At 40.4% G+C, this 21189-nt stretch overlaps 1 protein-coding gene across 3 annotated transcripts; it reads left to right on the top strand.

The window, feature by feature from the left end:
* Positions 1-3289: 3289 nt before the first annotated feature.
* LOC109875964 (noelin) lies at positions 3290-20520 on the top strand. 3 transcript variants are annotated; one of them, XM_020468424.2, is made up of 6 exons: positions 3290-3719; positions 8723-8872; positions 9637-9792; positions 10968-11187; positions 17654-17760; positions 18321-20520. In XM_020468424.2, the coding sequence occupies exons 1-6, from the start codon at positions 3654-3656 to the stop codon at positions 18996-18998; spliced, it is 1377 nt and encodes a 458-aa protein (XP_020324013.1). In that variant the 5' UTR covers positions 3290-3653; the 3' UTR covers positions 18999-20520. The 3 variants fall into 3 exon arrangements, with proteins under 3 accessions (XP_020324013.1, XP_020324020.1, XP_020324026.1); XM_020468437.2 differs by lacking the exon at positions 3290-3719 and adding an exon at positions 5076-6229; XM_020468431.2 differs by lacking the exons at positions 10968-11187; positions 17654-17760; positions 18321-20520 and adding an exon at positions 10404-10779 and having other exon boundaries at positions 3312-3719.
* The last annotated feature ends 669 nt before the right edge of the window (positions 20521-21189 follow it).

The raw sequence follows: 21189 nt of genomic DNA on the forward strand, positions 1-21189 counted from the left end.
CTGGGTCAAGTTTTTTTTTTTTTCAAGAGAGGCTTTATTACTGCCAATTTTAGTGAGTTTGGTACACATCCGGTGGATAGCAAGCCGTTTATTATGTTCAACATATAAGGGCCAAGCACAGGAAGTAGCACTTTCAGTAGTTTAGTTGGAATAGGGTCCAGTATGCAGCTTGAAGGTTTAGAGGCCATGACTATTTTCATCAATGTGTCGAGAGATATAGTGATAAAAAACTTGAGTGTCTCCCTTGATCCTAGGTCCTGGCAGTGTTGTGCAGACTCGGGACAACTTAGCTTTGGAGAAATACGCAGATTTAAAGAGTCCGTCATTTGCTTTCTATGATCATGGTCTTTTCGTCAAGGAAGTTCATGAATTTATCACTGCTGAAGTTAAAGCCATCTTCTTTTGGGGAATTCTGCTTTTTAGTTAGCTTTGCAACAGTATCAAAAGTACATTTTGGATTGTTCTTATTTTCCTCAATTAGGTTGTAAAAAATAGGATGATCGAGCAGCAGTGAGGGCTCTTCAATACTGCACGGTACTTTCTTTCCAAGCTAGTCAGAAGTCTTCCAGTTTGATGTAGCGCCATTTCCGTTCCAATTTTCTGGAATCTTGCTTCAGGGCTCGGATATTTTCTGTATACCAGGGAGCTGGTTTCTTATGACAAATGTTTTTTGTTTTTGGGTGCGACTGCATCATATTACGTAATGTTAAATTTAATTCCTCAGTTAGGTGGTTAACTGATTTTTGTACTCTGACGTCCTTGGGTAGGTGGAGGGAGTCTGGAAGGGCATCAATCTTTGGGTTGTCCGAGAATTTATAGCACGGCTTTTGATGATCCTTGGTTGGGGTCTGAGCAGATTAGTTGTTGCGATTACAAACGTAATAAAATGGTGGTCCAATAGTCCAGGATTATGAGGAAAAACATTAAGATACACAACATTTATTCCATGGGACAAAACTAGGTCCAGAGTATGACTGTGGCAGTGAGTAGGTCAGGAGACATATTGGACAAAACCCACTGAGTTGATGATGGCTCCGAAAGCCTTTTGAAGTGGGTCTGTGTTCTTTTCCATGTGAATATTAAAGTCACCAAAATGTTTAATATTATCTGGTTTTAATGTCCATTCTAGAATGGCCTTCTTGCCAATCAGAAACGAGTATTCAACAATGCTGTGGTATAACATAATAAAATAAGTTAGCGGCAGGTGGACGTGCTAAATCCACCGTCATAGTTTAGATGAAGCCTGAGCTGGAATGTGAAGCTAACTGAAGCTGATTAGCTTTATAAAAGCCTGAGTAGATCTATCTTGCATTGTAGTATACCACACTGAGCTTTTTAAAGTGGTAATCATTAGTTGAAACAATAACAAAGCATTCTACTGTTTCCCTACTTGTTTCACTAAAAAGCTGAGGGATGGGGCTAGGGAATTGTAACCACTCTCAAATTCATAGATAGAGCTATGGATGCAATAACTGACCATCCATGATATCACAATTATAGTTTTAACCATGCTTTGAGGCTATACAGTGTTTGTTTACATTTAATTTGTTTACAAACATTGTAGTAAAACAAGCTTATATTTTGGGTTGTGATGGGGTACGACAGTTGAACTCAGCTCACGAGGCATTTATAAGTTATATTAGTCAAACATCATTAGTTTACAAGTGCAAATATGGATGTAGCTACTACAGATTGCCACTTTAAATGATCAAATATGATCAATGCCTCAAGGGTCTTTAATAGCCTGGGTTACAGTCTGAAATACTATATGAACACAAACAGTGGTGTCCCCATACTTCTAGGACTATTGGGAGAACAGAAAGAAGTGTCAGAAAGTGGGCCACCTCATCCCTAGGCTATTCTCTTTTGTCTTTGAGGCTCCTTCTTGGATTAGGGAAAAGGCACTGCTTGTTCAGTACAATTTCTGGGTAGGCACAGCACCGTTCTTGCTTTAAAATCGCTTCAAGATTTTTACACAGCAGTGCAACAGATGTGGAAGCATGCAGTACCGTGCGCATGTGTGTGTATCAATTAGGCATTATTTGCAGGCTGCTCTGAAAGTGTGATTGAATTATATATCTCATGCCCCTTGGAATTGATCCCCAACCCTGTAGGAGGCTGATGTAGGAAGGAAAACACCAAAGAACAAAATGTCTGTGCTTTATTAATTCAGCTTTGATAGTTTGCCGGAAGGATTTGAAACACTGGAAATATTCCAGAGACTTAAACACAACCCCAATCTCCATATCCTAGTTTCATTATAGAGAGACTCCCATCTAGTAACAGAAAAAACACTGTTTCCTTATAGCAAGACTCCCATCTAGTAACAGAAATACAACTGTTTCCTTATAGAAAGAATCGCATCTAGAAACATAAATAACAATGTTTCCTTATAGCAAGACTCCCATCTAGAAACATAAATACAACTGTTTACTTATAGCGAGACTCCCATATAGTAACAGAAATATCACTATGTTTCATTATAGCAAGACTCCCATCTACTAACACAAATACTACTGTTTCCTTATAGCAAGACTCCCATCTAGTAACACAAATACCACTGTGTTTCAGGTTGACATGGTTAGATAGAGGAGCTATTTACACTAGCCTACAGTTCATAGGATAAATAAAATCCCAGCAGGGCTACTATTCAGTTTCTGAACTGGGTGCAAAAAGACAAACTGCTTTCCTTGACTTGTGTCTTCTTTGTGACATTGGCTGGTTATACCACACATTCTTCTGCACCTCACTTTCCCTTACATCCCCTCCTTTTCTTGTTTCCCCTCTACCCTTTTAGAAAAGATCAAGGAAGGTAAAGAGGACGGAGGGAGATTAGGAAATGCCATCTAAAGACCTGGACAGGGGAAAAAGGAATCTAGAGACAGGAATCTAGGAATCTATTATCACAGGGTTGAACTACAAAGAGTTCATATGGGATAGGCATGTAAGACATGACTTTGAGAATTCACAGCATGAACATAGTAACCAAGATGAAGGGTGCAGCCTAAGCTTTAGATGGATGCCATGATTTCATGCAACATTATTTTGAGAGGTATGTTTAAGCAAACAGCAATATGGGAAGGTTACTATGCTGTAGCCTACAACTATTAAGTATGGCCTGACTTCACATCTCAGCAGATCCCAGGCCCCATTTTTGCATTGAATCATAGTCATTATGTAGGATTCTGCATGCTATTAACCCCATTCTTTCGATAAAAACCTGTTATAGAACCTCTCTTCTCATATGAGCCCCCTCCAACCCCGCCCAATCATTCTTGAATTCCACACGCCCGTTCTTGTCACATCCGGTTTCAGCACCACAGCCAGCTCCCTCCCGCATTGTCACACACACCCCTGTCTTTGTTTTGCGGAGCCAACTTTTGCGAATGTTTTTTCTTTCCATGCTTCTCATGCGAGGTGGCTGGCAGAAGGAAGACAGAAGGAAAGGGATCTTCTGCACAACGCACTGAGATGCATTGAACATCATGCAGTGACTGCTCCTCACACTAGATTTGTTCTTTACCTTTATTTGTGTGCTTAGCGCTGCAACGAAGATTGCAAGACGACTTGTATAAAAGAGGGAGAAGACATTACAGTGGAAAAAGACAATCTGCATGTGAAAACACTGGATCTAGTGCTATCGGAGGCAAGCGATGCAGCCTACTAACAAGCTCCTGAGTCTCACCCTCCTTGTCTTGATGGGCACCGAACTCACCCAAGTAGGTTTATAAACGCCATTTTATTCCCCATTTAAAATATCCAAACCATGCTTAGCAAATTATCCTACAAATTACCTATTTAACAACGTTGTCGGCCTCGAGATTAAGAGATTAAAATAGATTATGCTGAACGATAAAGGGATTCCATCATTCTCGTAAAATTGATACGTGCTAATGTCGTTCAGAGGCATTTCTGTAGCCAAACTATCAATTGTATCTATAACCAAATTTGACAAAATCAAAATCATCAATTTATTTAATCAGTGAGGTAGGGTAGGCTATACTGAAATGTTTCAATTTGCGTTTCCATTCAATGCATCGAACTAATTCCTAATTCACTCCAATTAAGCTATGTGAGCGATAGGGTAATCTACTTTATAATGTCTACATTGAAATACGCGAGAAATTTCCCAGTGACATCCTTGCATCTAGACAATTGCAATTTGATTTGATAGTCCGAATATAACAAATATGTCAGATAAAAGGCTTAATCAGAAATCGTATTAAAGCAATGCATTAACCCCAGATTGTAGCCTAACATGAATAGACTCTTCTGGTTATACTAACACTACAGACAGAAATATGAAAACAAAACTATTTCAACACAATAATAATAGACTGCTGTTATTGCTCTAAAATTCTAAACAATTCCAAAACATTTGACTTTTTCTATGATTAATAACTCGTATTAATTTGTAATGGTCTCCATGAACATGTTCTTATTTATCTCCATCTTTCTAAGGAATTGTGTCTCAATTCAGAGATGCATTGCACTCACAGTGCCACAGCGCCTCCTCCTGGCTGTCACAATACAACCTGTCAAACTTTCCTGGACACCAACAAGGGGTTCAAGCTTTTGTTCTAGACTAGCACTAAGACACTTGATCACATACTTAATCAACTAATCATCAAACTCGTGATTAGTTGAATGAATCATACATTTGGTGCCATTTGAAAGCACCAAAGTTCTGATTCATTCAACTAATCATTCTCATCGTATTCATGATGCTGGTATAGTAGGCTATGGCAATACTAGGAAGATTATTGACTTTTGAATTCCTTATAATCATTCGTAATCTATTTGTATTATGAACAGTAAATGTGATGTAATGTATTGTATGTTAATCCCTTCTTTTTGATCCCAAACAACTAGCGCAATATAACCAGCAACATACAAACAAAGAAAATAAATATATATAGCTTATTAAATGTGGAAGAAATATATTATATATTTTTTAAACAAAAAGACAAAAAGAAGCAACAAGACAAGAGATGATAAAAACAAATGTCTGTAACTCATGAAAGAGAAAATAAACAGAAATATATAGTTTTTAAAGCTTATCTTGTTTTTTTTAACACAATACTCGGCTACAGTACCTGACAAACGGACGTGCAATACCATTCGTAACGACAAGGTGGCGACAATGTCCCTCGATATCCCTGGACCTGGTTGGTTAAAACAGGTCAAGAACAGTGCATTAACTGCATTTCAGTACAGATGCTGAATATCTCATTGCGCCACGGACCTTGTACAAGCTTTATGTTGAATCTGATGCTGATTCAAATGTCTACGATTAATCAGATTTACTGTCAAACACTTACGTAGATTATGAATTGTCTACATGTTTTTTCTGTGAATGACAATCAAAATCCCGCACTTCTTTATTGGATTAAATGGGACTCGTAGGCTACCTTGCTTTCTATGGCACTCGTAAAAAAAATTGTGGCTGGTGGTTTCAATGTGATTGGATTATTACAGTTCTTGTCCCCATAGAGCCATCAAGCCACCGTTATTAAAGTAGCCAACCTACACAATTACGCTATCCAGTCTGAAAATGTCGTTTAGGTTCGTTTTGTCTCCATTGCGTTTGCAGGGTTTCATACTTAAATTGAATCTATCACACAATTGACTTCAATGTCTGAAGTTATGCTATTTAGATATTGTTTTCCTGTCATGGCATTTTCTTGTATTTGGTGGCAAGGTACATAGTCCTGTTTCGCTGTGGCAAGCGCCAAAGCGTGGCGCCATGAATTTCATTTCAACGGAAAGTTGTTCTATCCGTGCGCGGTGGGCGGGGGTATTCAGCGTATGGGAGAGGCGACTGAATCCCTGTCATCTTCTAAACTCGAAAGCGATTGCGGGAGAACCACTTCACATTTTCCAACAACTACATTGACCATCATCAAAGTGGCTTTTGAAGAGAGCAGAAACCACCTGTCAGCCAAAGATGTTCAAACCTAAACTCACCGCTGTTGCAGCCCTGCCGTTGCATCCAATGATTGGCAATATGAATTGTCTAGTTAGTTCTTCACTGGAATGTGTACAAGGACATATTTGGTAATACGACAAGAGCGCAGATATGTCGGTGCCTTTACTGAAGATTGGAGTGGTGTTGAGCACGATGGCTATGATTACTAACTGGATGTCGCAGACGTTACCGTCCTTGGTGGGACTTAACACCAACAAGCTCTCGGTATTATCGGGAGGGACAGCGGACCGGAGCACCGGCGTGAGTGACAGCAGATCCAGGAACCATTAGAATCATGTACTGCAGAGGATAGATTGCAATAGTTATTTAGTAGGCCTATACCTGTAATTGATACCTAATGTTGTTTGGAAATTGAAAGAAAAAAACAGGTGTTGCTTGTGCATCAAAATCAATAAAAATGGACTGTAATGATAATAGCCAAAACGAGTCGGCCTATCCATAAACACATAGTTGAATAAACGGCACATCATTATCTTACTATTCTTGTTAGCCATAGTGCAGGTTTCAACAACTTTCACACATTTGCTAAATGGTTTAACTGATATATGTTGGAGAAGAAGTGTGGCAATGATGGACAATTATAACAGTTCTGAGATTGTCTGTGACTAATGTAATTGAATATAAAGAACAGAATAATGCTACATTATATAAGAACACTAACAGGTAATGTAGTCACATTGTAGACAATGGATTTTAGCACAATACATTGCATGTCAGGGTTAATGTAGAGCCATATTTCTGTTCATATGTCTATTTGTGGCTCTGGGTTCAACCATGTAGTTGTAAAGTTGTAACCAATCCACATTTAGAGCAGACTCTGTATCGAATTTTTACTCTGAAGGCTTAGTGCTAAATAGGCTTGGTCCTCTGTAGTTCATTTTGCAGAGCATAGCGCTTTGCACCGCCAGGATAGTGTGTTCGATTCCCCGTACCACCAGTACATAAAATGTATGCATGCATGACTATAAATCGCTTTGGATAAAAATGCGAAATGGCATATATATATATATATATTGAATGACTTTACGCCATGACTTTATTGGAGAGTTGAAAATGTAAGGTTTCATTGACATAAATGGCACAGATTAAATTCCTGTGGGCTACATTAAGTGTTTAGATATACTAGAATATGACTTAATATCATCACAATCCAGCAAAGCTATTTGAGTAGATTTACAAAGTTGTTTCCCTCAATTTGATGTCAACTCCTTTTGTCAGCCCCATTGCCTTTAGAATGTGGATAGTCATTTTGATGGTCGGAGATTAGGTGGGAGCATACGGCAAGGTTCAACACTACAGATGGCATTTTATGTAATCGTATGTCATCATTTTAGAAAAAGGTTATGTAAATCCCTGTGGTGAAAATATTCTGCATCAAACTGGCACACATTTCTTGGCAGAGATCACGCTTTTTATCCAAACCTCCAAAAATGTGATGACATCATTTTGGAGTAAACTAATATGTTTTAGATAAGAGTAGTAATGTAGTCTATCTTAAATCCTACACACTACTGAGCCAATGTGAGCCGTGCCCTGCCGAGCCCAAGCAAGCTGAACTGTACTGGCTTGGTTACACACACTCCACGGCTGCTGGAACCGTGCTGGAGAGGACAGTGTGAAAGAGAAATGTCTGAACCAGCGCAGTATGGTGTAAACATGTTAATACTGTCACATCACATCTCTGTATGAATAACCTGTTTTCATTCATCTTTCTCTCCCTATCCGTCTTTCCCTCTCTCTCACTGTCTGTCTGTCTGTCTCTCTCTCCCTATCTGTCTTTCCCTCTCTGTCTTCCATCTCTCTCACTGTCTGTCTCCCTGTCTGGCTGTCTGTCTCTCTCCCTATCTGTCTTTCCCTCTCTCTCTCACTGTCTTTCCCTCTCTCTCACTGTCTACCTCCCTGTCTACCTCCCTCCCTGTCTGTCTGTCTGTCTGTCTGTCTGTCTGTCTCTCTCTCCCTATCTGTCTTTCCCTCTCTCTCACTGTCTACCTCCCCGTCTGTCTGTCTGTCTGTCTGTCCGTCCGTCCGTCCGTCCGTCCGTCTGTCTGTCTGTCTGTCTGTCTGTCTGTCTGTCTGTCTGTCTGTCTGTCTGTCTGTCTGTCTGTCTGTCTGTCTGTCTGTCTGTCTGTCTGTCTGTCTGTCTGTCTGTCTGTCTGTCTGTCTGTCTGTCTGTCTGTCTGTCTGTCTGTCTCTTTCTCCCTATCTGTCTTTCCCTCTCTGTCTTTCCCTCTCTCTCACTGTCTGTCTCCCTGTCTGGCTGTCTCTCTCTCCCTATCTGTCTTTCCCTCTCTCTCACTGTCTCTCACTGTCTATCTCCCTGTCTGGCTGTCTGTCTCTCTCTCCCTTTCTGTCTTTCCCTCACTCTCACTGTCTGTCTGTCTGTCTCTCTCTCTCCCTATCTGTCTGTCTATCTCGTTCACTGTCTGTCTATCTCCCTGTCTGTCTGTCTGTCTGTCTCTCTCTCCCTATCTGTCTTTCCCTCTCTCTCACTGTCTTTCCCTCTCTCTCACTGTCTGTTTATCTCTCCTTATCTGTCTTTCCCTCTCTCTCACTGTCTGTCTATCTCTCTCACTGTCTGTCTGTCTATCTCTCTCACTGTCTGTCTGTCTCTGTCTGTCTGTCTGTTTTCTGTCTTTCCCTCTCTCTCCCTGTCTGTCTCTCTCTCCCTGTCTGTCTCTCTCCCTGTCTGTCTTTCCCTCTCTCTCCTTCTCTCACCCTGTCTGTCCATCCTAGGTGCTCCCAGCCAACCCTGAGGAGTCATGGCAGGTTTACAGCTCAGCCCAGGACACGGAGGGCCGCTGTGTCTGCACTGTGGTGGCGCCTCAACAGTCCATGTGCTCGCGGGACGCCAGGACCAAACAGCTCCGACAGCTGCTAGAAAAAGTACCCCCCCCCCCCATGTAGCATGATATACTACAGTACACATAACACCCCCACTACCAGACCGCCACTAGAACAAGCGCCAGTTATTCACCAGTTGCTACATGACAACCATATCTCCCACACTCATTTCTCTCCATCATCTTCTCAGCAGCAGCAGCCTCTGGCCAGAGGACTAGAGTTACTTGTATGGCTCCTTGACAATAGCAGTTCAGTTCACCCTGTATTGCCAATATTGATTTGCTGTCATCATCATTTGATATGATCAGACATTCAGTCTTATGCAGTAGTTTTGTTTGGAGGCCAGATGTTGTGCAACTTTGGTACCTTGATGTGGAACAACCAGCAGTCCATGTATAGTATACTCTCAATCTCTATCACTGCTGTGGGTCATTTGGGGTCAGAAATGGATGTCTTTCTGATTCGGCTTGATCCTTAAGTACACATAACACTTTGTTGCTCTTGAGCACCTGAAATGATGTATTCTCTGCCTACACACGTCAGAGGTTATACAGTGTCAGATTTTGTAGTCAGTTATCCACACCATATCTACAAGAAATTGTGTTATGCACCAACATTGTTGAAGAAACATTGATGGCTAAAATCTATATCTTTGTGTTTATTGGGTGTATAATTTGTTTATTTTGATTCCAAAAATGGAATTAAATAATAAGCCTGGGAAGACCTGAATACACAAGTGTTTAGGGCTGTATTTAGGTCCATTTAGGGCTTTAAGAGACATGTTTTTCTATTTTCCCCTGTGTTAGGTCCAGAACATGACCCAGTCTATCCAGGTGCTAGACCAGCGGACCCAGAGAGACCTGCAGTACGTGGAGAGGATGGAGGTTCAGCTGAAAGGTCTGGAGACCAAGTTTAAACAGGTGGAGGAGAACCACAAGCAGAACATTGCCAGGCAATACAAGGTATGTCAACATTTCTCTTAGGGTTGCTAAATTCCGTGGACTTTCAATACATTTCCTGTTTTTCCTGAAATCCTGGTTGGAGGATTCCGGATTTCCTGCTTATTCCCTCCTGATTCCGGGAAAACCAGGGAATTTATTTAATGTTCCTGGAATTTTGCAACCCTACTCTTACATAGACAACATTGTACAAAGAGATGTGCTGTAAGTGGAGTTCTAGGTCCATATTTATCAAGCCTCTCGGAGTAGGAGTGCTGAGCTAGGATCAGGTCCTTACTGTCCATATAATAGTATTCATTCACATCCGAGATCAGCACTACTACTCTGAGAAGCATGATACATACAGCCCCTGCTGTGAATGAAACCCATACACCTAAATGCTTGTCTCTGGAATTAAAATGTAACATCATCAACTCTTCTGATGACGTTTATGTTTGTTAGTGTGTGTATGTTTGTGTGTGTTCCCCACCTATCCTCACCAATGCTATGTTTATGCTATGTGTCTGTCATGAGCAACCCTGGGAGTGATGACCCTTGCATGTTTTGTGTGTGTATATTAGGCTAGTGAGTTAGATTATTCAACACTCAACAGTATCTCATTTTCTTGCTTGCAGGGCTAACTTTAGGAAATTATATCAAAGCTGCAGAGACTGAAGAGGCAGTTCTATTCCAGTGTTCTATCCCTGAACTTGACCACTGACTATTTGCACCATGCAGTTTATTTGAAAACTAGCACCTTTTTCACCCTCAGACCTGCACTGCTCTTTGCATTTCTGCATGTTAGTGTCGATGCATTCCATCAATAGATTTAGTTCAGTTTTTTAAAATTAATATTACTTTTGTTTTATTCAATTCCATATCCTGTTTAGTTTTGTCAATGCATAACTGGTTACCACAAAAAATAAGGACATTGTTGAATGTGACACAAAAGCATGTAACCCTAAGATGTTGCATTTTAAAAGGTGAAAATAAAATATTTTCCCAATTGTTTTTGGTGTACCGAGGACTTGTTTCATGCTGCTTATGTTTGTGATGATGTCACATCCACTCATGATACTGTTGAATGTGTTAGGTCCACTCTGAACTCACCATAGGGAGACAGCCAGAGTAGGGTAAGACAGGTGTGGAACACCCATTTGCTCGCATAACACTGAACCAAGCCTATTTTAACCTTTCAGGCAATAAAAGCGAAAATGGAGGAACTTAGGCCATTGATACCAGTGTTGGAGGAGTACAAAGCCGATGCAAAATTGGTATTGCGGTTTAAAGAGGAGCTCCAGAATCTGACGTCTGTGCTAAACGAACTCCAGGAGGAGATCGGCGCCTATGACTACGAGGAGCTACAAAACAGAGTGTCAAATCTTGAAGAGAGGCTTCGTGCATGCATGCAAAAATTAGGTAGGCTCAGAGAACACCGAAACACCCTCTTTGCTTCCTTGTGCAACGGGCCAATCAGATCTACAGTAGTCATTCTTCTCACACCAACAGATCTCTATCTATCCACTATGGTACATGCTCTACCACTACATTATCGCTTGAACATACTCAGTCATTCTCTGATGGTAGGCAATCACGTGCCTTGACTACACATCAATACATAATAATATTGCTGATGAAAAAAGACAAACAGTTCTCATATGTCAGGTTAGAAGCTATTTAAACATGTTAGGATTTAGAGTTGTTAGATGGTGTTTTGGATTAAGTTTTGCTAATGTAATCCTATTAAACCGAAACTACATCCCTAGCACGTCATGTTATGTGTGCCAGAAATGAGCTGTGAGCTTATGTCCACTTCTTGGCCAAAAGCTTCACACCATTGTAGCGACAGTCATCTAAAAATAGTACCAGGATATAACAACTGACAGATTGTTTCTCTCAGTAATCTCTTTGTTGCATTGGTTGTTCACAGGATTGTAGACAAGGCAAAATATATGGCATGATGTGTGTCTAAACCAAGGGCTCTCCCAGCTTATACAGTATCCTATCTGTCACCATAGTTGTTCGGTTGATGTCGTAACAGGCTAACAGTAAGTGAAAGGCTGAACAAATCAATGAATGGTGCAAAATACATGATTCAAAATAAAATAGGAGGAAATAGGTAGAAGAAATCCAATTGTAAGGAATGAGGCATTGAAGTCATTTTCCTTTGTGCCACTGAGCTTACTGTTAGGATGCTGACTGTAGCTCTAGGGATGACCCTGTAGGCAGGGAGTAGAGCCAATGTGCCAGCAAGTTCTTAGAGATTAAAGAAGGGCTCACTTCAATTTCAGAGGATTATCCATTTTTGTTTCAAGTGCTCAGCTATAACTCTCCAAGTACTATAGCTATGGTAGACAGCATACACTACCCAGCTAGCACATTTGGTTCCTTCGAAGTTGTGGGAACAACTGTTTTTGGTTTCACATTGGTTGTGGGAATGAATGACTGTTTCCTAGTAAAATGTAATGTTTTTAAAAAATGTTCTGAGAACAGAAGTGGAAATTTACTCTTGTTTCCTGAAACTTTTATGAACACTCTGAGTATGGTAATAATAGGTTATTTGGAGGTTTTTGAATTACTTCCTTAACTTTCACTGAATGTATCAATAAGACTTTTAATAACACTGCCAACTTATTTTGGGCAATAAAAAAAATTGAACTCCAAGCACAGATAGAACACATGGAAATGCATTTCCTTAGGCATTAATCATGCAAACACCTTTGTTTTTTATTGTGACACAGCATCAGTGAGATTTTAACATATAATCTTCTGTTGTGAATCCATGGAATTAGTCCACTGCATCACCATGATGGATTGAGGATGTTTTTTTTTTTACGAATACTAAGCTGTTAATTTTAGTCTATTCAAACAGACCCCATTTCAAAGAAAACAAGCACTCATTAAGGTCAGGTGAGGCCAATTAGTGGTCGCGGCCAACACACCTGAACGTGCATAACATGATAGAGTATTGTTGATGCTGAGAACGGAATGTATGTTTTTAAATAACATTCTTAGAAATTCTCTGAACATCACGGAAAGTTTGCTTAACGTTCTCAGAACAATTCATTTGCGAGCACGAGGAAACGTTAGCAAACAAGGCTTCTGTTTGTGGTGAACAATTTCAGTTGAACGATTTGAATAAACATTTAAAAATGTTACCGTGAAACATCAAACACCTACTTTTGTAAGGATTACTGTGACTTTTTAGTGACAATATTCAAACTGAAAATAAGTTAGCTATTCCTAGAAAATATACAGTTGAAATCGGAAGTTTACATTCCGAGCCGGTCACTGGTGCACCTCAGCCACGCTCAAGGTACTAAACAATATCATAACTGCCATCGATAAAAGACAGTACTGTGCAGCCGTCTTCATCGACCTAGCCAAGGCTTTCGACTCTGTCAATCACCGTATTCTTATCGGCAGACTCAATAGCCTTGGTTTTTCTGACGACTGCCTCGCCTGGTTCACCAAGTACTTTGCAGACAGAGTTCAGTGTGTCAAATCGGAGGGCATGTTGTCCGGACCTCTGGCAGTCTCTATGGGGGTACCACAGGGTTCAATTCTCGGGCCGACTCTTTTCTCTTTATATATCAATGATGTCGCTCTTTCTGCGGGCGATTCCCTGATCCACCTCTACGCAGATGACACCATTCTGTATACTTCTGGCCCACTTGGACACTGTGCTCACTAACCTCCAAACAAGCTTCAATGCCATACAACACTCCTTCCGTGGCCTCCAACTGCTCTTAAGCGCTAGTAGAACTAAATGCATGCTTTTCAACCGTTCGCTGCCCGCACCCACCCGCCCGACTAGCATCACCACCCTGGACGGTTCCGACCTAGAATATGTGGACTACTATAAATACCTAGGTGTCTGGCTAGAATGTAAACTCTCCTTCCAGACTCATATTAAACATCTCCAATCCAAAATCAAATCTAGAATTGACTTTCTATTTCGCAACAAAGACTCCTTCCCTCACGCCGCCAAACTTACCCTAGTAAAACTGACTATCCTACCGATCCTCGACTTTGGCGATGTCATCTACAAAATAGCTTCCAACACTCTACTCAGCAAACTGGATGCAGTCTATCACAGTGCCATCCGTTTTGTTACCAAATCACCTTATACCACCCACCACTGCGACCTGTATGCTCTAGTCGGCTGGCCCTCGCTACATATTCGTCGCCAGACCCACTGGCTCCAGGTCATCTATAAGTCTATGCTAGGTAAAGCTCCGCCTTATCTCAGTTCACTGGTCATGATAACAACACCCATCCGTAGCACACGTTCCAGCAGGTATATCACACTGATCATCCCCAAAGCCAACACCTCATTTGGCCGCCTTTCCTTACAGTTCTCTGCTGCCAGTGACTGGAACTAATTGCAAAAATGGCTGAAGTTGGAGACTTTTATTTCCCTCACCAACTTTAAACATCAACTATCTGAGCAGCTAACCGATCACTGCAGCTGTACATAGTCCATCTGTAAATAGCCCACCCAATCTACCTACCTCATCCCCATACTGTTTTTATTTGAATTACTTTTCTTCTCTTTTGCACACCAGTATATCTACTTGCACATGATCATCTGCTCATTTATCACTCCAGTGTTAATCTGCTAAATTGTAATTATTCGCTCCTATGGCCTATTTATTGCCTACCTCCTCATGCCATTTGCACACAATGTATATAGACTTTATTGGCTTGTTTATTGTTTACTCCATGTGTAACTCTGTTTTTGTTGTCTGTGTCACACTGCTTTGCTTTATCTTGGCCAGGTTGCAGTTACAAATGAGAACTTGTTCTCAACTAGCCTACCTGGTTAAATAAAGGTGAAATAAAAAAATATATATATTTTTTTTTTAAACATACTCCTTAGCCAAATTTAAACTCAGTTTAACACAATTCCTAACATTTAATTCTAATAAAAAATTCCCTGACTTAGGTCAATTAGGATCACCACTTTATTTTAAGAATGTGAAATGTCAGAATAATAGAGAATTACTTATTTCAGCTTTTATTTCTTTAATCACATTCCCAGTGGGTTAGAAGTTTACATACACTCAATTAGTATTTGGTAGCATTGACTTTAAATTGTTTAACTTGTGTCAAATGTTTGGGTAGCCTCCCACAAGCTTCCCACAATATGTTGTGTGAATTTTGGCCCATTCCTCCTGACAGAGCTGGTGTAACTGAGTCAGGTTTGTAGGCCTCACACTTTTTCAGTGCAACCCACACATTTTCTATAGGATTGAGGTCAGGGCTTTGTGATGACCACTCCAATACCTTGACTTTGTTGTCCTTAAGCCATTTTGCCACAACTTTGGAAGTATACTTGGGGTCATTGTCCATTTGGAAGACCCAAACTTTAACTGATGTCTTGAGATGTTGCTTCAATATATCCACATTATTTTCGATCCTCATGATGTCATCTATTCTGTAAAGTGCACCAGTCCCTCCTGCAGCAAAGCAACCCCACAACATGAGGCTGCCACCCCCGTGCTTCACGGTTGGGATGGTGTTCTTCAGCTTGCGACTCCCCCTTTTTCCTGCAAACGTAACGATGGTCATTATGGCCAAAAAGTAATATTTTTGTTTCATCAGACCAGAGGACATTTCTCCAAAAAGTACTATCTTTGTCCCCATGTGCAGTTGCAAGCTGTAGTCTGGCTTTTTTATGGCGGTTTTGGAGCAGTGGCTTCTTCGTTGTTCATCGGTCGTTTTCCTGTGGATATAGATACTTTTGTACCTGTTTCCTCCAGCATCTTCACAAGGTCCTTTGCTGTTGTTCTGGGATTGATTTGCACTTTTTGCACCAAAGTACATTCGTCACTAGGAGACAGAACGCGTTTCCTTCCTGAGCGGTATGACGGCTGCGTGGTCCCATGGTGTTTATAATTGCGAACTATTGTTTGTACAGATGAACGTGGTACCTTCAGGCATTTGGGAATGGCTCCTATGGATGAACCAAACTTGTGGAGGTCTACAATTTTTTTTCTGAGGTTTTGGCTGATTTATTTGGATTTCCCATGATGTCAAGCAAAGAGGCAATGAGTTTGAAAGTAGGCCTTGAAATACATCCACAGGTACACCTCCAATTGACTCATATTATGTCAATTAGCATATCAGAAGCTTCTGAAGCCATGGCATAATTTTCTGGAATTTTCCAAGCTGTTTAAAGGCACAGTCAACTTAGTGTATGTAAACTTCTGACCCACTGGAATTGTAATACAGTGAATTATAAGTGAAATAATCTGGCTGTAAACAATTGTTGGAAAAATGACTTGTGTCATGCACAAAGTAGATGTCCTAACCGACTTGGCAAAACTATAGTTTGTTAACAAGAAATTTGAGAAGTGGTTGAAAAAGGAGTTTTAATGACTCCATCCTAAGTGTATGTAAACTTCCGACTTCAACTGTAGTAGAAATTCTACATGGCTACTTGATTATTTTTAGTGGCAGTTTAGACCCGAAACAGACATGTAAGTTCACCGCACTCTACCTTCTCAGACTCTTATCTTACGTTAGCGAACAGTCGTGGCTAATACAAAATAAGTAGAATATGTTAGCTAACGTTCGCCACCATTCAAAAACTTTTTACCTTGTTGAATGCAACTCTGTAGGAAACGTAATGCTGCACTACAGACATTTCCACAGAAGAACGTTATTTCTTAACGTTCTCTGAACTATTTGAGAATATTCCCAATGTCAAACCAGTTAGAGAACGTTCCCAGAACATGACCAACATTTTTATGAAATGTATCCATATTTTAACTTTTAGGAAACGATCTGTTAAAGTAATGAAATACCAAGAAAATGTTGTTTTTTTGTCAAGTTCCTTAAATGAGAATATGAGAATATACCAAAGCCAAGCAACTATCCTGCACCATTACCTGAAAATTGTGGGAAGGTTGTATGCTAAATAACCATAGGACAACCACGTTCTCACCAAGCTCTAAGACACATATGGCTCTCAGAACGTTATATGCTAGTTTGTTATCTTGGGGAAATGGGGGCAGATATTTGTGTAACCCCCAACATTTTTTTCTGGACTTGAAGTTAGGGTGAGGAATTGTGTGAATTGACTCAAACTTTAATATTGCACTTACTGTTCCTGTTCTTAATATAGCATTTGAAGAGGGGAGCAATTGAGTGTGTGGTTTATGTAAAAACAGAAAAGTCCGTTTTCATTATTCATTATTCGTAAAGTTATCATGTATCTATGACATTGAAATTATGTACAAAGAGACTACAAGCCACAAGGTTTGGCATCCCTCTGTTAACTTGGAATTGTTTCTCATCGTTGGCTCACACCTTGTGGTTGTGTGGTCTCTGTACAACAGTATCCTTTCAATGTCATAGATAAATGATAACATTACTTATGAATAATGAAAACTGACTTTTCTGTCCGAATACATCATTCCGAGGCAGAGAAATGGATGGCTAAAGCAGGAGATCTAGATTCTAGTACATACATTTATACAATATCTACACAGTTCTTTCTAGAAAACCTCCAGCTATAACAGTATTGTCAAAACCTGAAGAAATCACCAAACTGATCTATAGATTGTAATACTAAAGCTGGAGAAACAAGTCAAATTGATATTATAATTTTCAACAAAAAGTATGGTATAGTAGGTCACTGACCTACGCACGCACACACACACACACACACACACACACACACACACACACACACACACACACACACACACACACACACACACACACACACACACACACACACACACACACACACACACACACACACACACACACACACACACACACACACACACACACTATGTTTTCCAACCTATAAACACCATTGATAGTCCAGAGATGAATGCAGTATCTTGCATTGTGTATTTGGCTCTTGCAGCATGTGGGAAGCTGACAGGGATCAGTGATCCAATTACCATTAAGACGTCTGGATCAAGGTTTGGATCCTGGATGACTGACCCCCTGGCTCCTGAAGATGACACTAGGGTAGGTCTGGTCCTGCAATGCCTATGCTATTCATTATACAGTTAACACAGACTCACAAAAAACGTTCTTATCAATTATGCAAATGGGGGGACACTCAGTACAGATTTGCGGTGTTGTAAAATATAATCTGTAAGATGTTAGCTTGTGTGTTAGTATTAACAGGTTTGTATAAACCAGAGATTATTGACCAGATTGAATCACAACTTTAGTAATGTGTTCCCATTCCTCACTGTCTGGGATTTGCTCACTGGCCTGAAAAGAGACCTTAGTACCACAACACATTCTGATGCTAATATGGAGGGTAGCTACATCTCCTGGTTGTCATTGCAATAAACTATGTCCTTCTAGGGAATGAAAGACATGAATCACAGGATTGGATAAAAGCACATACTAAGATATCACTGGTTGTCCTGCAGAACTGGTGTTGATTCATTGAGGAATACCTCTGACATTGGGGTGTACACATACTCTACCCATGTACTACCTGTTCTCTTGCTAAATTCAATATCATACTATACCAGAGATGTACGACTTTCTGATGCTCTTGTATTCCTTTCTAGGTGTGGTACATGGATGGCTACCACAACAACCGATTTGTGCGGGAGTACAAGTCCATCTACGACTTCATGAATTCCGACAACTTTACATCTCACCGCCTCCCCCACCCGTGGTCAGGCACTGGCCAGGTGGTCTACAACGGCTCCATCTACTTCAACAAGTTCCAGAGCCACACCATCATCAAGTTTGACTTCAAGACCTCCGTCATCAGCAAGTCACGCCAGCTGGACTACGCCGGCTACAACAACATGTACCACTACTCCTGGGGCGGCCACTCAGACATCGACCTCATGGTGGATGAGGGCGGGCTCTGGGCCATTTACGCCACCAATCAGAACGCAGGGAACATTGTCATCAGTAAACTGAACCCCAACACCCTGCAGATCATCAAGAGCTGGACTACCAACCACCCCAAGAGGAGCGCAGGAGAGGCCTTCATGATATGTGGCACGCTGTATGTCACCAATGGCTACTCCGGTGGGACCAAGGTCTATTATGCCTTCAGCACCAACTCGTCCACCTACGAGTACATTGACATACCATTTCAGAATAAGTACTCTCACATCTCCATGCTGGACTATAACCCTAAAGACAGAGCACTGTACTCATGGAATAACGGTCACCAGGTGCTTTACAATGTCACCTTGTTCCACGTCATTCGGTCAGAGCAGGAGCAGTAGATAGCTAGCCATGCTGTTACCTTCTCAGTCACCGATAGACCTGGGTTCAAATACTATTGGATAACTTTCAAATACTTGTAACATTTGCAGCAGCCTGCCTGGAGTGCCAGATGGGCAGGGTTTGCAGTTTTGCAATAATTGTATCATTTCCATTATACCAGGCAAGCCTAATCAAGCCCGGCTAAATCAAGCAAATTTGAACCCAGGTCTGGTCCACGGATGCTTCAAAGTAAAGGAGATACTATATGTAACTGTGGAAGGAGAGAAGTATCCTATATTTTAATCAGTAACAAGAAATACAGTACCTAATGATATATAATGTATAGAAACAAAGAGTAGAACAGGAACCGAAAAGGTCATGCCTTTCTTGTTTTGGATGACTTCAAATGTCTTATAATGATTGTGTTTTTATGGAATTACTCACTCTTGACTTGTTTTTTATTTGATCACAGATAGTGCAGCCTATTGTATCATAGTTTTGAATTGAATTACATTTGGAATTGAAGAGAGATTATATCCTGGGCCTTGTTTATCAACCTGTATAAAGCCAAACACACAATCATGACCATTTTCCCCAGGTGAGTGATCCTCATTAATGATTTTTTTATATTACACAATCAGATGGTAAAGATGGTCAAATGTAGCAGCAATTTTCCATGTAACTCGATTCCTGCTTCTGTAAAGGTGGAGACTAGTGATCGTCTGAACACAGAGTCATGTTTAGAATAGAAAGCCAATTCTATCCCCATGTGTTGGTAGCAAAATATCTAATTGGAAAATGTGTAATGGCACCTCAAAACATGTACTCAGTCTTTCCTGCGCAATACAACCTCTCAGGAACCAATATAACACAACCTGTCGTTTGCATGGAGTCATCTACACGGACATTATAGGATCTGATTATGATTGATAAAGGAGGCCCAATGGAGCACAGTTTCAAGAATCCAGTCAAACCACGAGTCAATGACAAAATACTGTATATCTGGGAACACCGACAACAGACTGTTGGAAGCACCCTGTTTCATTTCTGTGTCTTTGTGATGGTACAACATATTTTCTCTTTTTCTATCTTATTTTTGCATGGGCATTTTTACCGACCAAAATGGTTTTCTTCTCCGGATGTATTTTGCAATATTTGATGCTGTAGTGCAGGAGACTAGTTTAGCACTGTTAGGAGACAGGCTTTTTACTGTCTTATTGTCATTGGGGTTGATATATGTTCTTATTGTTGGAATTGATATTTACTGTGATAGCCTGTCTTTGTAGATTGGATTGTATTGACATAATTTGTCTAGCTCATATAGTTCTGTCTGGCAAAAAATATAACTAGAACAATCACAAGAGAATATACCGAACAATGTATCTATGAGCCGGTGACATACACTGGCTGTTTTATTCCATTTTACTTCACAAGTCTACTGTCTGTTTCTTAGAGAGATCAATTGTGACATCTTATTCTGTTGAGCTTGCATATGTGTCGTATCTGCAATAAAATTCATATAAATGAACAAGATCTGTGTTATACCATTGACTCTCTCAATCTCTGAAAATAAACTCAATCGAAACCCTTTTTGCAATGCAGCTTTTAAAATGCACAGGTTTTCAGTTTAAAGAAGTGTGGGAAAGGGCATCAACCAGAGCACATATTCACCTTTGAATTAGCAGGTTACTTGTCAAAACAATGATTATCTGAGCTATTGTCTCCTATTTGCAATTTGTTCATTTCACATATATTTAGATAAGTGCTACAAATCTCAATGTCCAAATGACATGTTCAACTGTTTGGTCAATGAGGCATAGGACAATCTAACACAAAAACACAGTACAACCAGATGATTAAAAAATAGGACAGAAAGTACATTAAAGGCGTGTCCAACAGGGCACATCACGTCATTTCAAAGTGTATAATTGGGTAATATTTGGTTGAGACATTGATCAATGAGATTACAATTTATTTTCACACACAACTATTTAAAAGCACAACCAAATGAAATCAACTATACCAAAAATCTGGTATGGTCACAGTTAATTTGCTCTGTTAAACCTACACTTTGGAATGACTTTGATAGCAACAGTGAATCTATTTCATTTTTAAGTAGAGCTCCTCTCACCAATCACGCCCCTGATCACACATTGGTAATAGTCAGTGACAAACCTCATAGCTAAGCAGGGCTGGGCTTGGTTAAAAACC

Source organism: Oncorhynchus kisutch, linkage group LG3 (assembly GCF_002021735.2).
Source record: "Oncorhynchus kisutch isolate 150728-3 linkage group LG3, Okis_V2, whole genome shotgun sequence".
In the NCBI taxonomy this organism is placed as follows: domain Eukaryota; kingdom Metazoa; phylum Chordata; class Actinopteri; order Salmoniformes; family Salmonidae; genus Oncorhynchus; species Oncorhynchus kisutch.